General features: G+C 33.7%; 1 protein-coding gene across 1 annotated transcript; it reads right to left on the reverse strand.

Annotated features, from left to right (window-relative positions):
* Positions 1 to 319: 319 nt before the first annotated feature.
* Positions 320 to 11,789, reverse strand: LOC128996497 (uncharacterized). Its single transcript, XM_054421869.1, has 5 exons — positions 11,692 to 11,789; positions 7,627 to 7,690; positions 5,735 to 6,213; positions 1,458 to 1,479; positions 320 to 834 (listed from the first exon to the last, which is right to left on the reverse strand). The coding sequence occupies exons 1-5, from the start codon at positions 11,755 to 11,757 to the stop codon at positions 380 to 382; spliced, it is 1,086 nt and encodes a 361-aa protein (XP_054277844.1). The 5' UTR covers positions 11,758 to 11,789; the 3' UTR covers positions 320 to 379.
* Between the last annotated feature and the right edge of the window lie 10,994 nt (positions 11,790 to 22,783).

Raw genomic sequence — 22,783 nt, forward strand, 5'->3', positions numbered from 1 at the left:
TTCAGGAGCTTATGAAAAAATAAGAAAAAAAATCGAGTTGACGTCTTTGTAAATTCATCCCTTTTATAATTTGCTAAATGTTGTTTTATGTTATCTTGTTTGCTATTATCATAACCTAAACTAAGTAGAACGTACGTAACTTAACCACCGCAGCGAAGTGTCATAGAAATCATACAATCCATATTTATGGCACGTGAAAAGTATATCTGAGTGGATATAATATCGAACTAATATTTTATCCATTTGTAGTTTCTCTTTGGAATCTGTAACCAATTATGCTAGGGTTTAAATAAGCAAATAATATGTCAACATGTTTTTATTTAGTTGATTCATCTTTTCCATCAGATGAGCCTATCCGAGAAACACAGTAAATCTTGTACTAAGGCGCTTCCACTTCCAAGGCAGCGTCACTAGTCCAATCATTTAGGCAATTGACTCTACCAGGAGCGTACCGACGAATAGAAACATCTCCGGTAATACTATTAATAAAATAATAAATGTCCATTTTAAAGCAGTTTCCATCTTTATTTTTAAACACAAGCTTAAATTCTTCGGCCATCTCAAGGTAAGACTTTATTTTCATTCTGTTGATGTATATTCCTTCAACTCCGGTCGTACAAGTGTCAAGGGATAACTTTTCCAAGATTATATATTCTTTATACATTATAAATCCTACTGCTATTGTAGAAACTTCGGCCGGGATCTTGTTGTATTGTTGGCACTTGAGCTTGAGGTTTTGATCAGTTTTGAAATCGGTGAAGACAGGGTCACCAACGGGATCACCATATTGGTGAAATTCTGTGACTTCATAGTAGTTCCATTCTAATAACTCCACTATAAAATACGGATAATTTATTTTAATAAATTGAATAAATGTATCTTTTAAAATGTATTTTAAACGTTTCCAATTATAGTAACAGATCTATAGAACCCAGAAGTTTACAGAAATATATTAAATCTAAGAAATAAAGAGCACAATTTCTCAATTATATCCTTACAACAATTGTAGATGATAAATCTAGTTTGACTAAAAGTTGATATATATTTCGTGTGAAGTTCCAGTCCAGGGCTCTGAAATCCTACTGGACTGAGGCTTTTCCAGGACTAAGTCCTATTCAGTCAGGGAAAGGATTGCGACCACGACAGATACGTGTAAATAATGAAAAAGTGTTAGGGGAGCTGATTAGGGGAAAGTAGGTTGGGTGTTGTTTTTGAGACAGCATGGTTGTGGGAGTGGTTCGAGGTTTGCCGGGTGGTTCGTTGTGGTTGGGTTTAGTGGTGTGTGTTTATTTATTAATTATGATTGGGGAAGGGGGTAGCTGGATTTATTACTATTCATACCATTCTAACTTACAAAAGACAGGGTGATACAATACATAAATAAACAAGTAGACCGTAAACGTTATATTAGACTTCTTGCCCAAAATAGTGTTATAATTCTAATCGTAAATACGTACCACTTTCATTATCTGCATTTTTCTGAAAAAAAATGAAATGACAATTTCTGTTAATAGCCCAGGCAAATTAGACATATGCTCCCCAAAAAATCGTCTAAAGCTGGAAAGTGTTTTAATACCTTTTGGGGGTCCCAAATAAGACTCCTGTGAGTTTGCGACGGATTCTGACGTCTGCTTAAGTTTTGGGAGTCGAAAAACTATGAAAATTTTGCACTTTTTTCAGTTTTTCGCTTATAACTCCTAAAAAACGAATCCTAAGGAAAATGTTGTTCAAAGGTGTCTTTTAGTGCATTTAATTCCGCGTCGATTGATGTAAAATACGTCAAAATCGGCCGAGCCGTTTAGCCGCTGTAGCTTTTCAAAGTTCGGATATTTTCAATAACATGGCCAAAAGGTTGATTATTGACCAGTTTTCGGCTTACAACTCCTAAACGACGCATGCTATACAAAAATGCACCTGTAGTTAGTTTGGAAAACACAAAATTCTGCGTATGATGTTTTTTTTATTAATCAATAACGGCAATTGATTGTTACCTACTTTGTATGGTCGCCATTTCATTGAAAAAGTATTAAAGTTAAAGTTGGGAAATTTTACTAAAATTTGTAACAACATAGATCCTGTCCTTAAATGGATTATGAATTATTAGATAGTGGTTTATTCCATGATGGTCATCCAGAGGTTTATCTAATAAGGTGTGATGAGAGTAAGACACCCTATGTAATTTTAAGTCTAATATTTTTGTCTGAGGTCTCGAAAATTCTAGTATTCATATCCCAACCACCCATTATACAGGGTGAGTTTTAATTGTCCCCCTCCAACTTTTTTCTCCATTTTTTCGAATATCAATCCCAGACCACTTCCAAACATTGTTGGGTAGTAAGTACTTCATTTTGACAAGGTGGTCATTTCCGGCCGCCATCTTGGATCCGCCATATTGGATCCAAAATATTTTTTTCAAATGTAAAGGTGGGGTTGTGACCCAATATTTCGAACTAGATTTTTACCCTAATTACAATGCCACAAACCGTTTTTAACAATCTTGATTCATTCTAAAGTTATGGGGGCTTTTTAAAACTTTATTTTTACCCCATGTTAACATTGTGCATGTACAAACTAAGACCATAATCTCAAAATAGTGCTAGATAAAGATAAGTATACACTACCAGTCATTGTATTACTTACTTTTTTAAGTTAAACTCAATTCCATGATCCGTTTTTCATTTTCATATTTTGATTTTGAAATATAGACATTTTTAACAAAAAAATTGCAATATTTGATAAATAAAACTTGGTAACAAAAAATGGATTGCGGCATTGACTTAAGCTTAAAAAAATAGATCGAAATATTGGGTCACAACCCCACCTTTACATTTGAAAAAAATATTTTGGATCCAATATGGCGGATCCAAGATGGCGGCCGGAAATGACTACCTTGTCAAAATGAAGTACTTACTACCCAACAATGTTTGGAAGTGGTCTGGGATTGATATTCGAAAAAATGGAGAAAAAAGTTGGAGGGGGACAATTAAAACTCACCCTGTATAATGGGTGGTTGGGATATGAATACTAGAATTTTCGAGACCTCAGACAAAAATATTAGACTTAAAATTACATAGGGTGTCTTACTCTCATCACACCTTATTAGATAAACCTCTGGATGACCATCATGGAATAAACCACTATCTAATAATTCATAATCCATTTAAGGACAGGATCTATGTTGTTACAAATTTTAGTAAAATTTCCCAACTTTAACTTTAATACTTTTTCAATGAAATGGCGACCATACAAAGTAGGTAACAATCAATTGCCGTTATTGATTAATAAAAAAAAACGTCATACGCAGAATTTTGTGTTTTCCAAACTAACTACAGGTGCATTTTTGTATAGCATGCGTCGTTTAGGAGTTGTAAGCCGAAAACTGGTCAATAATCAACCTTTTGGCCACGTTATTGAAAATATCCGAACTTTGAAAAGCTACAGCGGCTAAACGGCTCGGCCGATTTTGACGTATTTTACATCAATCGACGCGGAATTAAATGCACTAAAAGACACCTCTGAACAACATTTTCCTTAGGATTCGTTTTTTAGGAGTTATAAGCGAAAAACTGAAAAAAGTGCAAAATTTTCATAGTTTTTCGACTCCCAAAACTTAAGCAGACGTCAGAATCCGTCGCAAACTCACAGGAGTCTTATTTGGGACCCCCAAAAGGTATTAAAACACTTTCCAGCTTTAGACGATTTTTTGGGGAGCACACCCTATATTTGATCTAATTTGCCTGGACTATAAGAGGTAGGCTGCTGTAATATATTATACTAGCTGAGTACCCGTCCTTCGTACGGGGTTGGTATACAATGCACTCGTGCTTTGCATTTGCAATGAGAGAGGACATGTTTTGAGAAAATTTTGTTTACTGTAATCTATGGTATACTATAGTATATACTATATATATATATATACTATAGTATATACTATAGTATATAGAATATCTACCATAGCCATAATGTTCTACCACTTCACCTAAACAATAGAAAGAAGTACAGTTCTCACACTCAGGGTTTTGTTGCTGTTTGGTTCAAATTAGCTGTTGTCATAAATGTATAAAGAACTAATGGTGCTGCAACCTGTTGGTAAATATATAATAGTAAATATAATAGTAAATAATAGTAAATATAATAGTAAATAATAGTAAATATAATAGTAAATAATAGTAAATATAATAGTAAATATATGTTTTAAGTGTTATAAGACGTTTCTTTGATTTACTTTCCGTACATTTATATTGCATTTTTTAGTTATTATATTTGACATTTAACAGCTGGAGTAGTGCGCGGCTTTGCCAGTTTGGATATTGCGCCTTCGCATAAAAGGTGTCTGGCTATACATGGCTACAAAGCACTGGCTTGGCTATAATGCGCTTACTGAATAGAAACGAGAGTACAAACAGTTAACAAATGACTAAATAAATTAATTCCGACAGTTTTAATGAATGAGAAATTCCATGTATAAACATGTTTGAATGACGATTTTGAGTGTATAAAGCCTATGGGTTTTTACCGAATCATATGCAAATACTGTTGTGTGCTTTGAAGAGGACATCGGAAACTCATTGGCCACTCCCAATTGACCTGTACAGTGTCAGGATAACAAGACAAACTTACACCAACAGCTATGGTTACCGATTATATACGTAATTATTAGTCACATAATATAGTGGATACATCACTATGATGCTTCCCTCTAACTGCCACAAACTACTATAACTTCGTACTCTCTCAGAAGTCCCATTTTTTTAAAATCATTTTGGTTGACTGGCTTTTGTACGCTGCTATGCACTTTAGAATTTAGAGATATCTTAACCAGCCGTCTTGTCACAATCGAACTACTGGTTCATGGCCAACTCGAGACCCGGATTAAGGTCGATTCACACACATCAGTTACGGCACGTCACAGTAAAGTCACTTCAGGCACGTCACAGTTTACAAAAATATTCTTTAATGAATTTTCTATTGCGCTATCTACACTCATCCGTTGCAGTCCCGATAGTCTCTCTACCGGCATCCGTCAGTTAATTTCAGATTTCTTTCCACCGATACTTTTGGATTGTTCGGACGACTGATGGAACTGTTTGAGGTTAGAAAATAGTGTTATTGTTATTTAAATGGTTGCGTTTGTATTTTGAGTACTGTTTGTAACAATCAACAAGATGGACAATGATAATTTAATAGAATATAGGTTTAAAATTTAAATTTTTTGACTGTAAATTACTGTAAATATTAGAGACGGAAGACTGACTGAAACCAACTGACGGACAATTGACTGAGAAATTGCGGATGCAACTGTGACTGGACTGTAACTGGACTGCAACTGGACTGTAATGGACTGGACTGATGTGTGTGAATTAACCTTTAGTGTAGGTCAAATTTTCGCAATTTAACTACCACCTCTTTTACATATTCCCCTCTTACTACTTAAGTATCAGCTTTGATCAAAACTAACTGTTATTAGTTTAAGTCTTACACCCTAAACGATCAGTTAACAGACAGCTCATAGGATTGACTTTGAACAGTAAAATGCAGTTACAATTTGGTATAACAGTTTGCAAAGCTGAAATGTTATACTATAAATTACCGTTGAAGCCTCGTGGATTTATTTTAATATTAAATTAATCCAACTATAAAATTACGACAATATTCAACATATTCCTGAATTTGATTACACCATATGGCTTGGTTAAGATATATTTTGTCACATGACGAATTAGTTTAAACTTACATTCACATTATCCCTGCAGTTCGTATACTTTGCTTTCAATCTCCTTAATAGGTGATAGTGAAGAGTGGTGGTAATCTCGTAAACCCTGGTATAACACCGACCACATGTCTTAGGTTTGATGAAGATGAAGCTGCAATGTTTACTCTCCACATTAAACTTGTAGATTATGTTGAATCTAAACTTTTCAGCTCTAAAAGTCTCGCCTACAGAAATGTTATCAACCAATTGTGCGCAAACCATATTACTTTTTTTTAGCTTCAATCTATCTATGAAGTAACCTTCTGAGCCGTATACAAACGCATTAACTTCATTGTCACCTTCTACGCATTTAACAAGCAAATTTTTGCCTGGTTTGAGTTGGAAGTTTTTTTCAGTTATTCCACCATTTTTCAGTTTATTTTCTGGGTCGATTTTCTCCGGCAAGATTTCCCATGATTCAATAAACTGGGGCTCATCTCGTTGTAGAGGAAAGTCCAGAACTGAAAGATAAAAATACAGCTTTATTAAATAGTATATTTTGTACCTAGGGAATGTATAAAACCTACGTTTTTATACAACTCATTGAACCGTCATTCATTAAAAAATGTTGTTAAAAACTACATTTATTCTTAAATAGGTTAAACAATGCTTTTTACAACCAATAACAAATATTACATTTCTAACTTGTGTTTCAGACTCCTATGAGTCTGTTCTTTTTGACAAGTAGAACTGGTCATTAGAACTGTGACATATGTCACTGACATACAAACTAACCAATACATATTGAATTATGTCTTAGTCATGTGGCCGAAAATGAGGTTTTGCCGGCTGGAGATAGTTTTTATGTTCGAGACGAAGTCGAGAACCTTAAACGATCGAGAGCTTCAAAACCATTTTGGTCCGTGGTACGAACGCTATTTTTCACCAAACTATACCCTATTACCACTATTCACCACAATAATAGTAGGGACAAAATAGCAAAGAGACACGACTTTGACAATTTTTTAGATAAGAATAACATGGGGATAATTTTTTGCCACTTTTTCAAAATTCCTTATCTTTGCCTACATTAATATCCCTAAATAATTGTCCAACCTTATAAATATGACTAATCCATTTATCCCCTATATATTTTCAAAATAAAGCTTGAAAAGCTAATTCTTTCATTTATTAACCCTTGCAGGTGAAAATGTAAAGTAGAACAATATATGGCAATATGACGGCACTTGGGTCGTTTTCCCCATAAGAATAACATGTTGGGCCTTTTAGTCACTTTAAAAAAAAATCCTGCCCAGGGCCAATACATCCCTATATAAATGTTCCATACTATTGTCTAACTTTATAAAGATTAGAAATCGATATCCATTCCCACGTATATTTTCAAAATTATGCGAGGTTTGCATGAGAACTCGGGCGCGCTCACTGCCGCGGACATGGCCATACTCCCCGCTCCCTAAACATGGTCGGGCTTCTCGCTTCTCGTCCCTCAAAGCTTTGTGACCCTCCATGATTGAGTTCTGGGTGGATAACCTTCACATTTAACCCTTCCTGGACTTTCAGTCTCTGCGGGGAGCTGATGTGGCGTCAACTTAGCCACCGCTGTGAAGCCTTTGGTCTTCACTTTATTTTAATATTTATTATGTTACAGCTGTTGCTAGATTGTTAAAAATGTTTAGTTTTGACCATGTCATGATTCAACACTTTTCTTCATTCATTTGTAAATAACACTTATCAAAGTATTCGTTCATAGTGGTGATATTATTTCATTCTGATTAAACATCGCTATAGTTTAATTTGGTTTTAAGCTGGATCAGACTTACACTCAAACAAACAAACACGCATACATCTTGTTACCTAAGTTTTAAAATAACTGCTAAATTAAAGAATAATGATTAAATGAACATCGGTTTTACCATGGCCTTTGATTTCCGTCTCCTTCTCCGAAAATGATAAAATATCAGCTAAGCTTTGACTAATCTGCAACAGAATAATCCCATTTCAGATTTAAAAAAATCTTTTTATCCTGATTAATTGTGTAAATGATAAACATAAACATATTGATCACAAAAATTTTGAACCAGCAAGATGGGGTCATGGTAATCTCGTGTTATGGGGTTTGTAATTAATTGACTGTGTAAAGTTGTAGTGTACTTCTTCTTGAAGTTGTAGATCACATTATTTAAAAAAGTATCCAGCCAATATTAGGAAAAATTAGAGTTTTCATAATCTTTTAAAATATAACGATGCCAAATTTTCTTTGAAACCAGTGGGGCCCAAACAAAGTGTATAAGGAACCGTTGTTGTTGAAATAAATATAACGGAGAAAATAATTTAAAAATCCGAGCTATTTTCATTAAGAAAAAGTAAAATGTTGTTGTTTACTTGTTTATATCTTGTTATATCTTGATTCAATTTGGTAAATTTATTTATTCAATACCAACCTACATTTCACTGAAAACACCCGTTTACCTGCTATTTAGCAAACCTAACAGTCCAGTCAAGGAATGAGGTGTAGAGTGCGTGAGCAGGTACTAAGCGATTCCTTCAGAAACTTGTTCAGGGTGTTTAGGGTGTTAACATACCAAAAGTCCTGACTCCTAGGTGTTGAGCCAGGGGCTGGAGGGGTGAAAGGGGGGTAAAGGTACGCATTTTGGGGTTTTCGATTATATCTCGAAAACTATCATCTTTGTGTATACTGGGCCTGTAGGCCTATTAAATTATAAAGTTGAAGAAGATGAAATTTTCTAAAAAAAACAGTAAAAAAAGTTCAAGAAAAGTATATAATGTGTTTATTTTGGTTAAACCATTTACGAGTTATTACTAATTTAATTAATATCTTAATAAAATACTCCTTCCATAAAAAAATTAAAATACATGTAAATTAGTATGCAAAATGGGGCAAACCCTATCCACCCAAAGGAAATATAACCGATATTCTGTTAATCTTGGTAAAATATCCAGCAATTTGACACTTTAATCATATAATTTGGTCAACAATTAAAGCGAGGGTGAGCACTTAAAAACGGGATAATTTTGGTTTTTTCTTTATGATTCTAAAAAAAAAAAACACCAAAACACGACATTTTTGTAACCCCGCTCACGCCCTAATTTTGGATCAATTTTTATTATTAAAATGTCAAATTACTAGAAATGTTGTCAAGTTTTTATGAATATCGGTTATATTTCTTTTGGGTGAATAGGATTTGCCCCATTTTGCATACTTATTTACATGTATTTCTTATGGGAGGTGTATTTTAATAAGATATTAATTAAATTAGTAATAACTTGTAAATGGTTAAACCAAAGTAAATGCATTATATACTTTTCTTGTAGGAAATTTAATCTTCTTAAATTTCATAATTTAGTATTATATACAAAAAATTGATAGTTTTCGATATATAATCGAAAAACCCAAAATACGTACCTTTACCCTCCCCCCTCTTTCCCACCTCCTTCCCCTAGTACACCACCTAGGAGTCAGGACTTTTGGTATGTTAACACCCTAAGCTCCCTGAACAAGTTTCTGAAGGATTTGCTTAGTTACCTGCTCCTGCACTCTACACCCACTTTTGGATCATTCATTGACTGGACTATTAGTAGATCTGATGTTGTTTGAAAGGAGAAGAAATATGACCAGGTGAAGGAAAAATAATCCAACCAGACAAATTGGAATTCGCTTAGTCTGCAGGTTTGCTGTGGCAGGGCTGTTTTTTAACGTCAGTGTTTAACTCAGTGTAACAAAATATCTTTCTGTTATACTTATCATAAATCCTATATAGGCTGGTATGGATTCTCTTATGCAAAAAGCTGTGAACATTATTAATGCTAACATTATTGAACAGATGACTTTTTAATACTTTTGATTTTTGACTAGCATTTGAGGACAGCACTGTACATTTAAATTAAAATTCAATAAGATGGGTGTTCTAAATATTTAAATAATTGTAAAATTACAAATAATCTCTGTCACATAACGTTTTTGGCTATCCTGTTTAATCGATGTTTAAGACTGAAGAATCATTTGATACCTTAGGCCTTATTTTGCATAGCACTTGGATGAATATAAATAAAAAAAAGAGTTTAAGTACTTACGTGTTATACCGACCACACCTAATCTAACCTTATCGTAATTTTAGTCAGGTTAGGTAAAAACAATGTATTGACTCGATAGACAATACTATTCAATTAGTATGTGTTATTTAACCGAATTAAAATCTTATTTGCAAGCTAATTTATCGGTGCGGTCGGTGTAATACATAAGTACCAGAGTGTCCTTTAGAACTTAGCACTACCGTTTGACTTTTTTCTAGACTTCACTTCTAAAAGTTCAGCGTTGCTTAAAACATGTGTTTCCCTATTATGAACAGAAAATACAGCCGTTTTAATACACTCGGTGCGGGACTGAATCAGTTCTTTTACGTGACGTGGCTTGCGACGTGACTGGTGACGTGGCTTGCGACGTGACTGGTGACGTGGCTTGCGACGTGACTGGTGACGTGGCTTGCGACGTGGCTGGTAACATGACTGGTGACGTGGCTGGTGACTTGGCTAGGGGTGTGACTGGTTAAGTGAATGGTGACGTGGCTGGTGTCGTGGCTAGCGATGTGACTGGTGACGTGGCTGGTGACGTGACTGGTGACATGACTGGTGACATGACTGGTGACGTGGCTGGTGACTTGGCTAGGGGCGTGACTGGTTAAGTGAATGGTGACGTGGCTGGTGTCGTGGCTAGTGTCGTGGCTAGCGATGTGACTGGTGACGTGGCTTGCGACGTGGCTGGTGACATGACTGGTGACATGACTGGTGACGTGGCTGGTGACTTGGCTAGGGGCGTGACTGGTTAAGTGAATGGTGACGTGGCTGGTGTCGTGGCTAGCGATGTGACTGGTGACGTGGCTTGCGACGTGGCTGGTGACATGACTGGTGACATGACTGGTGACGTGGCTGGTGACTTGGCTAGGGGCGTGACTGGTTAAGTGAATGGTGACGTGGCTGGTGTCGTGGCTAGCGATGTGACTGGTGACGTGGCTGGTGACGTGACTGGTGACGTGGCTGGCTACTTGGCTAGGGATGTGACTGGTGACGTGGCTAATGTCGTGGCTAGCGATGTGACTGGTCACTTGGCTGGTGATGTGGCTGGTGACGTGGCTGGCTACATGGCTAGCGATGTGACTGGTGACGTGGCTAATGTCGTGGCTAGCGATGTGACTGGTTACGTGACTGGTGACGTGGCTGGTGTCGTGGCTAGCGATGTGACTGGTGACGTGGCTGGTGACGTGACTGGTGACGTGGCTGGCTACTTGGCTAGGGATGTGACTGGTGACGTGGCTAATGTCGTGGCTAGCGATGTGACTGGTGACTTGGCTGGTGATGTGACTGGTGACGTGGCTGGCTACTTGGCTAGCTATGTGACTGGTGACGTGGCTAATGTCTTGGCTAGCGATGTGACTGGTTACGTGACTGGTGACGTGGCTGGTGACTTAGGGGCGTGGCTGGCGACTTATATAGAGTAATATAGAGGCAAAAAATGTTTTGAAAATTCATTTTTAAACAGCGTGATGATAAACCTTGCAAAAAGCAAATATTATAAACTCTTCAATCAGACACTAACTATCGCCACTATTATAACCGCATTGCCAATTGAAAGGCTTAAAAGTTATTTAAAAAACAACAAATATCATACGTTATTATTTATTCCAAAGTGACATATAACTGTGATTAAAGAATGGGATCAATACAAAATTATATAATTATCTCATAAAATGTTTTTTTAAAGAAGAAGGAAAAGTATATATCGGGTAATGATTTAGACCTTAACTCATGATATTAGATTATGAATCTTGATACAGACATGTAATTCATGATATTTAATAAACAATAAAAACAACACGTAAACACGAAATTTGTATTTAATCAAATGCTTAGAAATTGTGAAAAGGGTAATTAAAGCAAATTAGTTCATACGGATGAAATCTTACCAGAAATGATCCAAAAACCACAGTAAATATTAGTTTCATTTTAAAGGTAGAGCGAGACGCGCACATACATTTGTATCTCTGGATGTACAGTACGTAGTTTAGTTGACAAATTAGTTAGTGACAATTACTAGGCACCGTTTATCTAACATATGTACGGTTATGTAACATGTATGGCGCGAATCAATAATCATAAAATATTACACATGTTTTAAACTTTGATCATAACCCTCTTACGTGTAAATATAAGATAATGCATATTCTTAATCATAACAAATTATACACACAAACAGGGGGATATACCATGGAGATACCATGGATTGGTACCTATATACAAAACTTCATCAAAATCGGACTACAGGTGTGGTCTGTAGCTATGTACACATACACATACATACACTTAGGGAGAATTAGTCTAACCATTAAAAACACTCTACTCGATGATTATTATAAAAAAACCTCATTAAATGCCAAATTATACGTTGTCTAGTGATAAGTTAGCTAATATACTTTTATAAAAGTATAAAAGCTTTACGAGCTATGAAGATAGGACTTATATTTATAGTGATAATAAATTAAATTAAGTAAATATGTATTGAATAACCTAATAAAACAAATGCAGTAAAGTTCCCCCGCAAGAAAGGGCTTACTTTGTATAATATATTAACAATTTGATGTACATTTAAACATCTATGCTACTTAAATACCACTAATACCGTAGCCAACTTGTAGTTGAACGGACTTAAGCTCGAAGTTCTACTAACACGTGCCTAAGTCTGTTAGTTTAAGTTCGTGAAGGAATCTCAGTCTTGACTTTGCCGCTGAGGACTTCAAGTTTAATCTACTTTAAAATCTCTCGCTTTCATACATTACTTGTTGTGTTTTGAATTTGTGTTTTATGACTGTTGGTAAGTCATTGTCAGTCCAAAATCTTGTAATCTGGCATGTTACTGTAATATACCTGTGTAGCTATATAGCTAACATTAACGTAATACAGTTTGATCACTTTTTGTATGCAATCCGCTTTTCTTTGTGGTCATATATTTATTGAGTTGGCTTAAAATAGGCATTCAAGTGTGCGTATCTTATAAAAATGTACCACACAAATACTACCAATTCATTTTCAGAAGGGCTGTTTCATAGTGATAGTTTTGTAAAAACCAACTTATATTAAATAATTGAACGTTTTTTTAACTTAAATTTGCTTGAAACGTAAATCTAATTAGGTGTCATTCACAGAACATAAACGCATCACTCAGATTATTGAACAGAACCACGTTTGCTTAAAAAACACTCATCCGACTAATTAACTTTTTATTAACAAGCCCCCGATTTGTTGGACATTGTACATATAAGTGTATTAAGCTGTAGTTTGCTTTGGAATATGATTGAGCGACTGCAATATATTGGTTAGATTATATAATGATGAGCGTTATTTGGATTATGGCATAAAATACTGTTACAGTCGTGGTCTTAAATAATAATACATTATGTTGTAAAAGGTCTTTAGGTCCCTGATTTTTACATGATAAAATTATAATTAAAAAAATAATAATTTAATTACATGCTTGGGCGTTTGTTTTATATAATCTATAATGTACCGTAAAACTAACTAAACTATACTAAAAACTATAAATAATATTATGCATTATATTTGTTGTTTATCTCCATATATCTTTGATTTTTCCCAGCAAGTTATTAGTCTGTGATGTATACCAAGTTTCCCGTTCGTTAATCTGAATTACAATATTTCTTTCTTTATTAAATGCTCTAAAATATCATGTTAAATACAAGTTTATTTTAAAACAAACCTTCTACAGCAATAATTATATTATCTGCATTCCAAAAAGATAAAAACGTCATTGGAATAAAAACTTTTATTTTATTGGTGATTATAATAAATAAAATATAATAGATTTTGTAAATAATTATTTAATTTTTTGATTAATTCGAATATTATAACATAACATTATATTGAAACCTCAAAGTAAAAAGAGGAACCCATTGTATTCGAGTTTACCTTACTGTAGGATTGGGATGATTCGTGAGCCCAGTCCAATAAATGTTGGTTTATACGTAAACAAATTACAAAGACATATATTTTTAATGATAATTTATCAAATCAGTGCTTTGAAAACCTTTAAAGAAATATTCAATACTTTCCTCAAATGTCTTACCAAATAAACATCAACAATGTTTTTTTTTATTTCTCCAATATAAAAATTTAAGTTACCTCAAGATTATTTTGTTTAAGTAAATATAGGTGAAGAATTCCCATGTTTATTTTGAAAGGTTAACGCTACATTTATTTGTAATGAATAATTCATTTAGTACTGCTACAGTAGCAGGAAAACTGGCCTTGCTTTGGTCCCTTTAGAATACATTATTTAAATGACTGCGCTTCTTGTGTATTTACAAACACACTTGATATATGCGAAGGATATACAAACATACTTGTATAATAATTCTTAGTATAGCTTTTAACAACATTATTCTAATAACAACCGCAATCGCATATTATTATATACACCAAAGACGTTGTAGTGCTTTCTAAAAGGATAACATATGGTATTTATCCTTTATTTCTGTTTTAGAATGTGCATGGGTAATATTGAAGTGTGGTAGAGAAGAAATTAGTTTATGACTATTTTCAATTTATAAAACTATGGCCCAAGCGTAATCTTAAATCGTTTAGAAGAAATAATTCCACTGACTGTTAAATAGCCTGACTTAGTAAGAAATATCACATCCATATTCCCTGTTATAATTAAATATGAAGATTAAACCTTTTTTCTTTCATTACACAGCAGGCAATAGAAACATACCTCAAACTCGTCTTTTCTGGCCAAATATTTCATTAAGTGGGCATTTTAATAAGGTATATTGTGAAACATTTAACAGGTTTTTTGTAAAAATTCACCTTAGCTGTCTTTGTTAGTTACTGCAAGTTTCGTTATAAGTTATTTTAGGTAATTTTAGAACAGTTTTATTTCTTAATAACATATACATTGTATACATTATTATTTTTTCCTAAACAAGATCAGTTCTCAATTTGTAATTTAAATGGTTTGAATACATTAAACCAGAGTTAATATGGATCGTAAACGAAAACAAAATATCGATATACATTGTGAAAAAAATCACCGATGATTATGAATGGTCCTATTAACAGGAGAGTAGATAATTTTTCTTCAGTTATTTGCGAGTAAACATACAAAGTGAGTTGCATCATTAAATTTATACTCTTCAACGGCACCGCTAACCTTAATGTGAAGGAAACGTCACATGTAGTAAACGCACTTATTCGTTGTTAACTGTAATCATAGACATCCCTTAAGGGTTTCTTTCACTTATTCACCATAATTAAATTTAGTAACAAAAATATTAAATGAAAAAAAATAAAATCTTTCATCACCTGTAAAACAACACTGCCTGAAATCTTTTGAAGTTTTGTCGAGATAAATTTTGGAAAAAAATCCTTATGGAGTTATTGAACCACATAAATATGTTAAAGACTATTCTGGTTAGATGTATTGGATATGCAATGCATGTCTACTGGAAGACAAAAAAGCTATTACCCTCCTGTAGGAAACACTAGATAGTCGTGCACTAGTACTATACTGTACTTAGAAACACTTGGATATATTTATAAACTTTTTGAAAATTATGAAGGATTTGGTCCAACACTTCTACAAACCATTCTGTCACTTTAAAATGAAACACACCTAAGTAAATGAACCGTGTAAGCAATTTATATATTTATTCTTAGTTATTTTTGAATCTTAAGGAATTCGTTTTTACTTAGCACTCCAGTAGACAGCAAATCTACAAAAATCCAAACATGGAATTTGTGGTTTCGTATTTTTTTTACGATTAAAGAAGGAATATAATACATTTAATGTATTGTCTGAAATTAAAATATAATTTGTCTGTAAATTACACTAAATCACTACAACTTACAACATAGCGTATTTAAGACCTCGAATTTGACTCCTGCATAGAAACCCTAATTCGATTGCGTTTTACAGAATAGCAAGACTAAATATTATTTACTACACACGAAATCACGATTATCTTCCGTAAGAAACGCTTAAACAATTTAGATGTAGCCAGGTTAGTTTTTTTATTTTCTGCATTTTTAAAGATTGTTATATAATACATAAGATATATATTTATACCATATCCTAACATTTTCTATTTCTAACACTTGTCTACACCAGATATTATTCCTTTGCGCCCCCAAAACGTGCCCTCACCCTATATCATTCAATCAAGAGTTTAAACAACACCTGCATTCTTTATGGATCAGAGGGTTGGGCATTGGACAAAAATAAGCTAAACGACTTTTTAAATATTTAATAAAAAAGTGCCAGTTTACTTTTAGTGAAAAAAGTTATTTTAGCAGTTTACATCATATTGACTGTCAAAATATTCAATAAATCAATTATTTAATTTTAATTTTTTACTTCTTTGGTTTAATCAGTTGCATAATAATTCTCTGTATCTGTAGTAAAAACATATTTCTGCCACCAACGATATTTAAATAAATATTCTGAATTACTGATTATTTTTTTACGAGGGTAAGTTGTTATACGGTTGTCTAAATATTTGGTAAGGATAAATCTGGAATTAAGTCAAGTAAAGCCCTTGGTGTAAACAACTCTTGAATAACAATTCAGAGGATTTACCTTTTCCGCTCCAATTTAATATGAATTATAATACCGTATACTTAATTAGCCTACTATGAATTTAATCTGACTTACAATATTTTATTAACAAAACCTGAGAGATACTTCAACCTTGCTACAACAAGGTGTTCTTAGATGATATTAAGTTTGGTACGAAAATCCTGACTATAGTCACTTGATATTTGATTTTGCGATGAAATTCAAATTTTTTATTAAAATAAGGAATTAAAATTAGGAACCATATAACAGTATAGCCTACCCAGCGAACATCTTGCCATGCCTGTTTAGTATATAAAATCTAGCTACTGAAAAATAAGACAGTCCACTTGGATTACCCAAGTTGTAATACTTACTACTTAGCACATTTTTATCTAGTTTTGTAGGGGGGGGGGGTATGACCAATTAAACATTTACTTGACCTAATCCCGTTGACTCCTCTTGGCGCATAGGGTCTCGACTGTTCCTCTCCACCCTGTTAGTTGCTTCCCTCTTGATCCCTTAACAAGTTTTTTCCTTTCTTCTTCAACTCCTCAACCGACGTCCTTTACCAAGTGTTTCTGGGTCCTCCCACTCTCCAATGAATCCTTAGCCACGTCTCCATTTCCCTTACGCAAGGTGTGCCCTACCCATGACCATTGTTAATCTACATGTTTTTTTCTGTGGTGTGGTGAGCCATGACATGTCTACAAGTTCCTCCCGCGATGTCACGTCTCACGTTTTGTATAATACTATGTTATGTCGTCGCTGGAATTGGTTTTGTTTCGCGTCCTTGGATTCAGACCTGTGGACTCCGGATGAGCTGTGAGTTCACGTCACCATTTTGACACATTTGTAAGGCGAGTGACTGTCATCCCAACCAAAGTTACCGTTTTCTTCCCCTTGTTAGTATCCCCCTTGTAGTTCCCCTCTTCTTTATCTTCGTTGTTTTGTTTTGTTCGTTGTTTTTTGTGATCGGTAATATGGAGTAAGAAGCTCACTAAATGCGTCAGATGAGGTTCCAGATGGGAGCATTTCGCATTTCCTTTCTCGATGTCTTTTTTTTCTCTTTTTCAACGCCAGTGGCAATTCACAAGAGAGTTACGAGAGAATAAATGTTTAGTGGATGTGCCGGGGATTGAACCCGTCCCTCCCGCACCGAAGTCCGAGACGCTAACCACTAGACTTGCAAAACAACCAGATATTATATGCTGTTGTTTCGTTTTTATCATGCAGTTCCACCACAGCCATTCAGATTTTTCGAAGTGTTAAAGGTTATATCTGTCTCAGTATCTATCCCTTAGTACCAAAAGTAATTTAGAAAAATAGTGATGGAATGAGCCTATTACAGTAGAACTGAAGACAATAGTTGTTTTCGACACATTGGTTTCGAGTTAGTAAAATTAATTTTTAGGTTTATTTAAATAACATAAGGTAATATGGAGTAAGAAGCTCACCAAATTCGTCAGATGAGGTCCCAGATGGGAGCATTTCGCATTTCATTTGTCGCATTTTTTTCTCTTTTTCTTCGCCAGTGGCATTTCACAAGAGAGTTACGAGAAAATAAATGTTTAGTGGATTTGCCGGGGATTGAACCCGTCCCTCCCGCACCGAAGTCCGAGACGCTAACCACTAGGCTAGCAACACAACCAGAAATTATATGCTGTTGTTTCCTTTTTTTCATGCAGTTCCGCCAGAGCCTTTCAGATTGTTTAAAGGGTTAAAGGTTATACCCCTATCTGTCTCAGTATCTATCCCTTTGTACCAAAAGTAATTTAGAAAAATAGTGATGGAGTGAGCCAAATACAGTAGAACTGAAGACAATAGTTGTTTATACACATTGGTTTCGAGTTATTAAAATTAACTTTTAGGTTAACACAATTCTTTATGTCTTCAGGACGTTTTCCTTCGCATAATACGCAGTTTGTAAACGATTGCGTTCCACCGATCCGTTCTAATCTTGAGTTGGATCTACTTTCCCTGAATTTATGGTTCGTTTCATCTGAGTACGTTTGATATCGATGTTATTCGAGTTTAATCGTTAAATCTAGCAGTAAATATTTGGTTGAAACCCAAATTTATCCTTGAAAAAGATATGTTTTAAACTAAATGAAAATAAAGACTAGACAAATTAATTTAAGACTTAATGTGATTGTGTTACATAAATTGTATATTTTGAACTGCCACTGAATCACACTTTAGCATCCTCAATGATTTTTCCATTGAGTCCATGTTCACATATCTTACGATATGCAATCTTGGAATATCGATAAATTGATTATGATAATATATCGTTGGTATATAATTTTTACATATTTCTGTTTTAGAAAATATTAATGTTTTTACTTATTTTTATAACTTAGTACAAAATTTGTTACATGATACCTATAAAGAAAACTAGAAAATCAAGTCCGTAAAATAGCCCGTGAGTCTATTTTATAGCACAATCCCACGTATTCAATTGGTATAAACAAATCTAATTAAATAATTCGTACTAATTTTGACATTGAAATATGAAGAACAGTCACATCTCATTTACATCAAGTTTTTTTCTCATAAAAAGTCACATACAAATTTGCAGTAACATTTTACTTTTTTCAGCATATACATCATGTAAAGATATTTTGCGTTTGGTGTGTCGTGTTACTTATTAACAATGGTAAAAGTGATATTCGAAATTGATTGGAATACTCTAATAAGTGAACACGAGGAGAGTGTTCACCACGCCATCAAGAGGAGCTTTTAGTCCAGCTTACAGTTTTGCTAACACGTGCCGAAGTTTGTTAGTTCTGACTGTTGTAGACTCAATCTTGACTTAACTGTTCGAATCCTAAAGTGTTCCTTTTAGGTCTACCTCAGTTTTAAATGGATCCACCCCAAGCGACCGTGCCAGATTGAAATTTAGGATTGATTACCCCATATCGTTTAGGAATACAACCACATATCGTTAAGAACCACATTCCTCCGCTCGTATAGTTTTTAAGTTTTTTTCTTCCTTTTTTTGTGGTGCTAACTTGTTCTCAATGTGTGTAAATTGGAACGAAAAAGTTGCGCTATGATTGTATTTTCTTTCTTTGTAAAAAAGAATTTACTTGTTCTAAAAATCCGAAAATGAACAAAAAAAAACAATTTAAATGCAACTAAGGTTTGCCTTTGCCTAACATTTCCAACAGTGTTTAGTACATGAATACATATTGTATACATTATCATTGCTATTCTTATCAAACTATGTTGATTAATGTAATTATCAATAAAACAATGTTCAGGGTTCTTTTTTAATATCGTTATTTATGAAAAAGTGTTTTAAAATTTGCAAATCAGCTATTTATGTGTAACACATCTTAGCTGATGAATCGATCTAGAAGCTTAAGTTACAAAAATGTGAAACTTAAAATCATCTACAAAATAATTAGATGTTGGCCTATATAGTCCTTAAATCCATTAAATTACGTGTTGCAAAATCAATATTAAAACGTGTAGCTTATGAGGGCTTTCGTTAAAAAGAACATGTACTTTAATCCACATTGCTTCACTTACCAAGATAAAATCAAAACCAGGTTTCTCGTTGCTGTAGCAGAGGCCGTTGAATTATTCAGTCGAATGAAATGTTCCGCTAACCTCTCGGACCAAACATTTGTGTTGTTCTCTCGGGTTTAATGGTCCAGATACACCGTGGACCTACAGAAACAACCGGAAACAACAAATCGGTTTTACATCAACCAAATTTTCAATAAAATAATATTTCAGCTTAAAGTGATTTTATAATATTTACAAAAATTATCATCAGATATAATTATGCAATTTGTAAAGAGTAAAAGAAATCGCTTTTATTTTAAGTCAATCTTTAAACAGGTTTAAATACCGTTTAGTGCGATTCGTCATGCGTAAAAAATTAAGAGCACGAGATTTTGGTCCTGAAACCGGGACACATTTTTAATCAATCACCAACGGGTTTTTTTTATCTGTTCATCATCGTAATTATCCATCATAAAAGTGAGGTATCTGAAACGAGGAAAATGTTTCATTACTGGAATAACAATTCCCGTGTAAAGATATACAATGATTTGATTGATTGCGTAATAGTGAACCAAACCAATTTCTATGTCACTTAGCACATACTTCATCGGAACATTGCACTGCAAAGGCGTAATCTCACACAAAGACGTTTAGAGGATGTGCAAGCCAATAAATAATTACCTTAACGGTTTCAAAGGAACATATTAAAGCAAATTGTGTTTCGTTAACTTCGCAGAAACAGAATAAAACTGTTTATAATTTTAAATTTTCTATTTTGTACCTCGATAAGTTTATGTTCTTTATGGTTCGTGATTTAAATAAAAAAAAATAAATAAACGAATTGTGTGTTTCAATAGTTTTCCCAAATGTTTGATTTCATACAAGGTGAAATGCCCCATTCTCCGGCAATTTTTTGTTCGTTTGACATAATATTGCTAAGAAAATATATTTTTTGTTTTCAAAATGTCTTAAACTGTATAAATATTTACATATACTAAACGTCTTAAACACGTCCATGGATTTTATATATGCGTTTAGTAAAAATACGTTAAAACATGTAGTTAAAAATGCAACAACCGTTGAGTAAGCCGTTAATAACATTATATGAATAATAAAATCATTCATACGGCTGGGCTTGAACCTGTTACGTCTGGCTTGCTGCTGAGTTATCGTGATCTGTAAAGACAGTCCATCAAGTATATAATTGTCACATAAAACTTACTGGTCACTACAAAAATTTCACTCTAGACAACACCTGGATAATGATTGGAAAAGATAAATCAATATTTTTAAAGCTTATATAATTCACATTTAAGTTAACAAACTCGTTCATCAGTGAAATTAATCATGTCCATATAGTTACTAGTTATCACTTTTTGCTTGGCAAAACCATCTGAACAGATAACAGATAACTAGCATTGATTAACGTAACACAATTTTTCCCGTTGCAAATGCATAAAATGCATGCTCTGATATATTTTCTGCATGAAGCTCGCATCAACCGCCAACAAAGCTGAAGATCTCAACCGTCTGTACGAGGTTTACGATCTTACAAATCCACCGTCTGTCTGATTTCTCTCTACCATTTAGGATTTCTCTCTACCATTTAGACTTCCCAAAACCTATATTTTATCAATCTGAGTAGTAAACTTTTATCGCTAATGTTAGATATTCCTAAATACATCGATTTTCATAGTACGAGTTGTAAAATCACAGCACATGCGTCATCCTTAAAGCACAAATAAAAGTTATAACATACAAACCAAAAAAAATTTAAAAAGTCTTTTATAGTCAGCTGAACAATGTTAGTCTAATGCACTGAGGTGATGATATTTATGTCTAGGAAGCTTAACTATTTAGTAATAACATATGAGGAATACACTTTAATACTAAGAAAACACTTTAATAAGAAAGAGAAAAGAGTATGTTTTGATAGTCGTCATCAGTAATTACTATAAACAAAGCTAACTGTTTGTCATTTCATGCACGGAATAGAAATTATATATTTTAAGATTAAGAATTTATTTATTTGACTAGGCTTAATGTTTTGAATCAGTTAGAAACAGCTGAAAACAATTATTATTTACATGAAAAGATTATTGGGCGATAAAAAATCGGCTTACTGCTAAACTGGCTTCGATAGATATTTTTAAAATATTCATCAATATACACCAATATACACTCTCTAGCTTTGATAATAATGGTTGATGTTTTTCATTAAATCGATGTTTTATTATAGGTTACAGACTTATATGAGGTAAAGTAAGTTAAAAGCAAACCTTATAAAATTAATTTCATACAAAACGCCACACACGCTTGCAGGTGATGCATTTTCATCTGTGGCTTTTGAGCATTGACTCTGGTTTCATTATGAAATGTAGAAGTTAATGAGGTGTATTTTACAGTACACACTTGTACAAGCCTGAACATTGAATCAAGGCATGTTCGGTAAAGTAAAAACACTCCAGGCTCATTAACTTTGCAATTAACCATCGTCAAATTAGTGGAACATTCGTAAATGTTTAGCAATATGCGTGTAGCTTTAGAAACTGCTAGGTTAATTTTTTGAACTTTTCTTTAATTTTAAAACGTAGTAATTGATATGTATTATTTGATTTCCTTAATGTTGATGATTCTATCATACAAATGTAATACTCGCCTTACAACAGTGTTAGATGTATCTAAAAACGCCAAATTGGACAAAAATATAAAAAACCAAAACACATATTTCACAAACTATTCCTGTTTTCCAATGGAGATTTTTATTTTGTTATTGCTGACTGTAACACTAACGCGTGTTTATTTAGATTTGTTTAATGACTTGCGAGGACAAAATCAGAAACATATTGTGTTGGAATGGCACCGATACTTGAGTATGTTAATACATTTTTATAGGCATATAGCATAGCATATTT

This window comes from Macrosteles quadrilineatus, unplaced genomic scaffold (assembly GCF_028750875.1).
Source record: "Macrosteles quadrilineatus isolate MER2022 unplaced genomic scaffold, UCM_ALF_1.0 Scaffold_6__1_contigs__length_79288215, whole genome shotgun sequence".
Lineage (NCBI taxonomy): Eukaryota > Metazoa > Arthropoda > Insecta > Hemiptera > Cicadellidae > Macrosteles > Macrosteles quadrilineatus.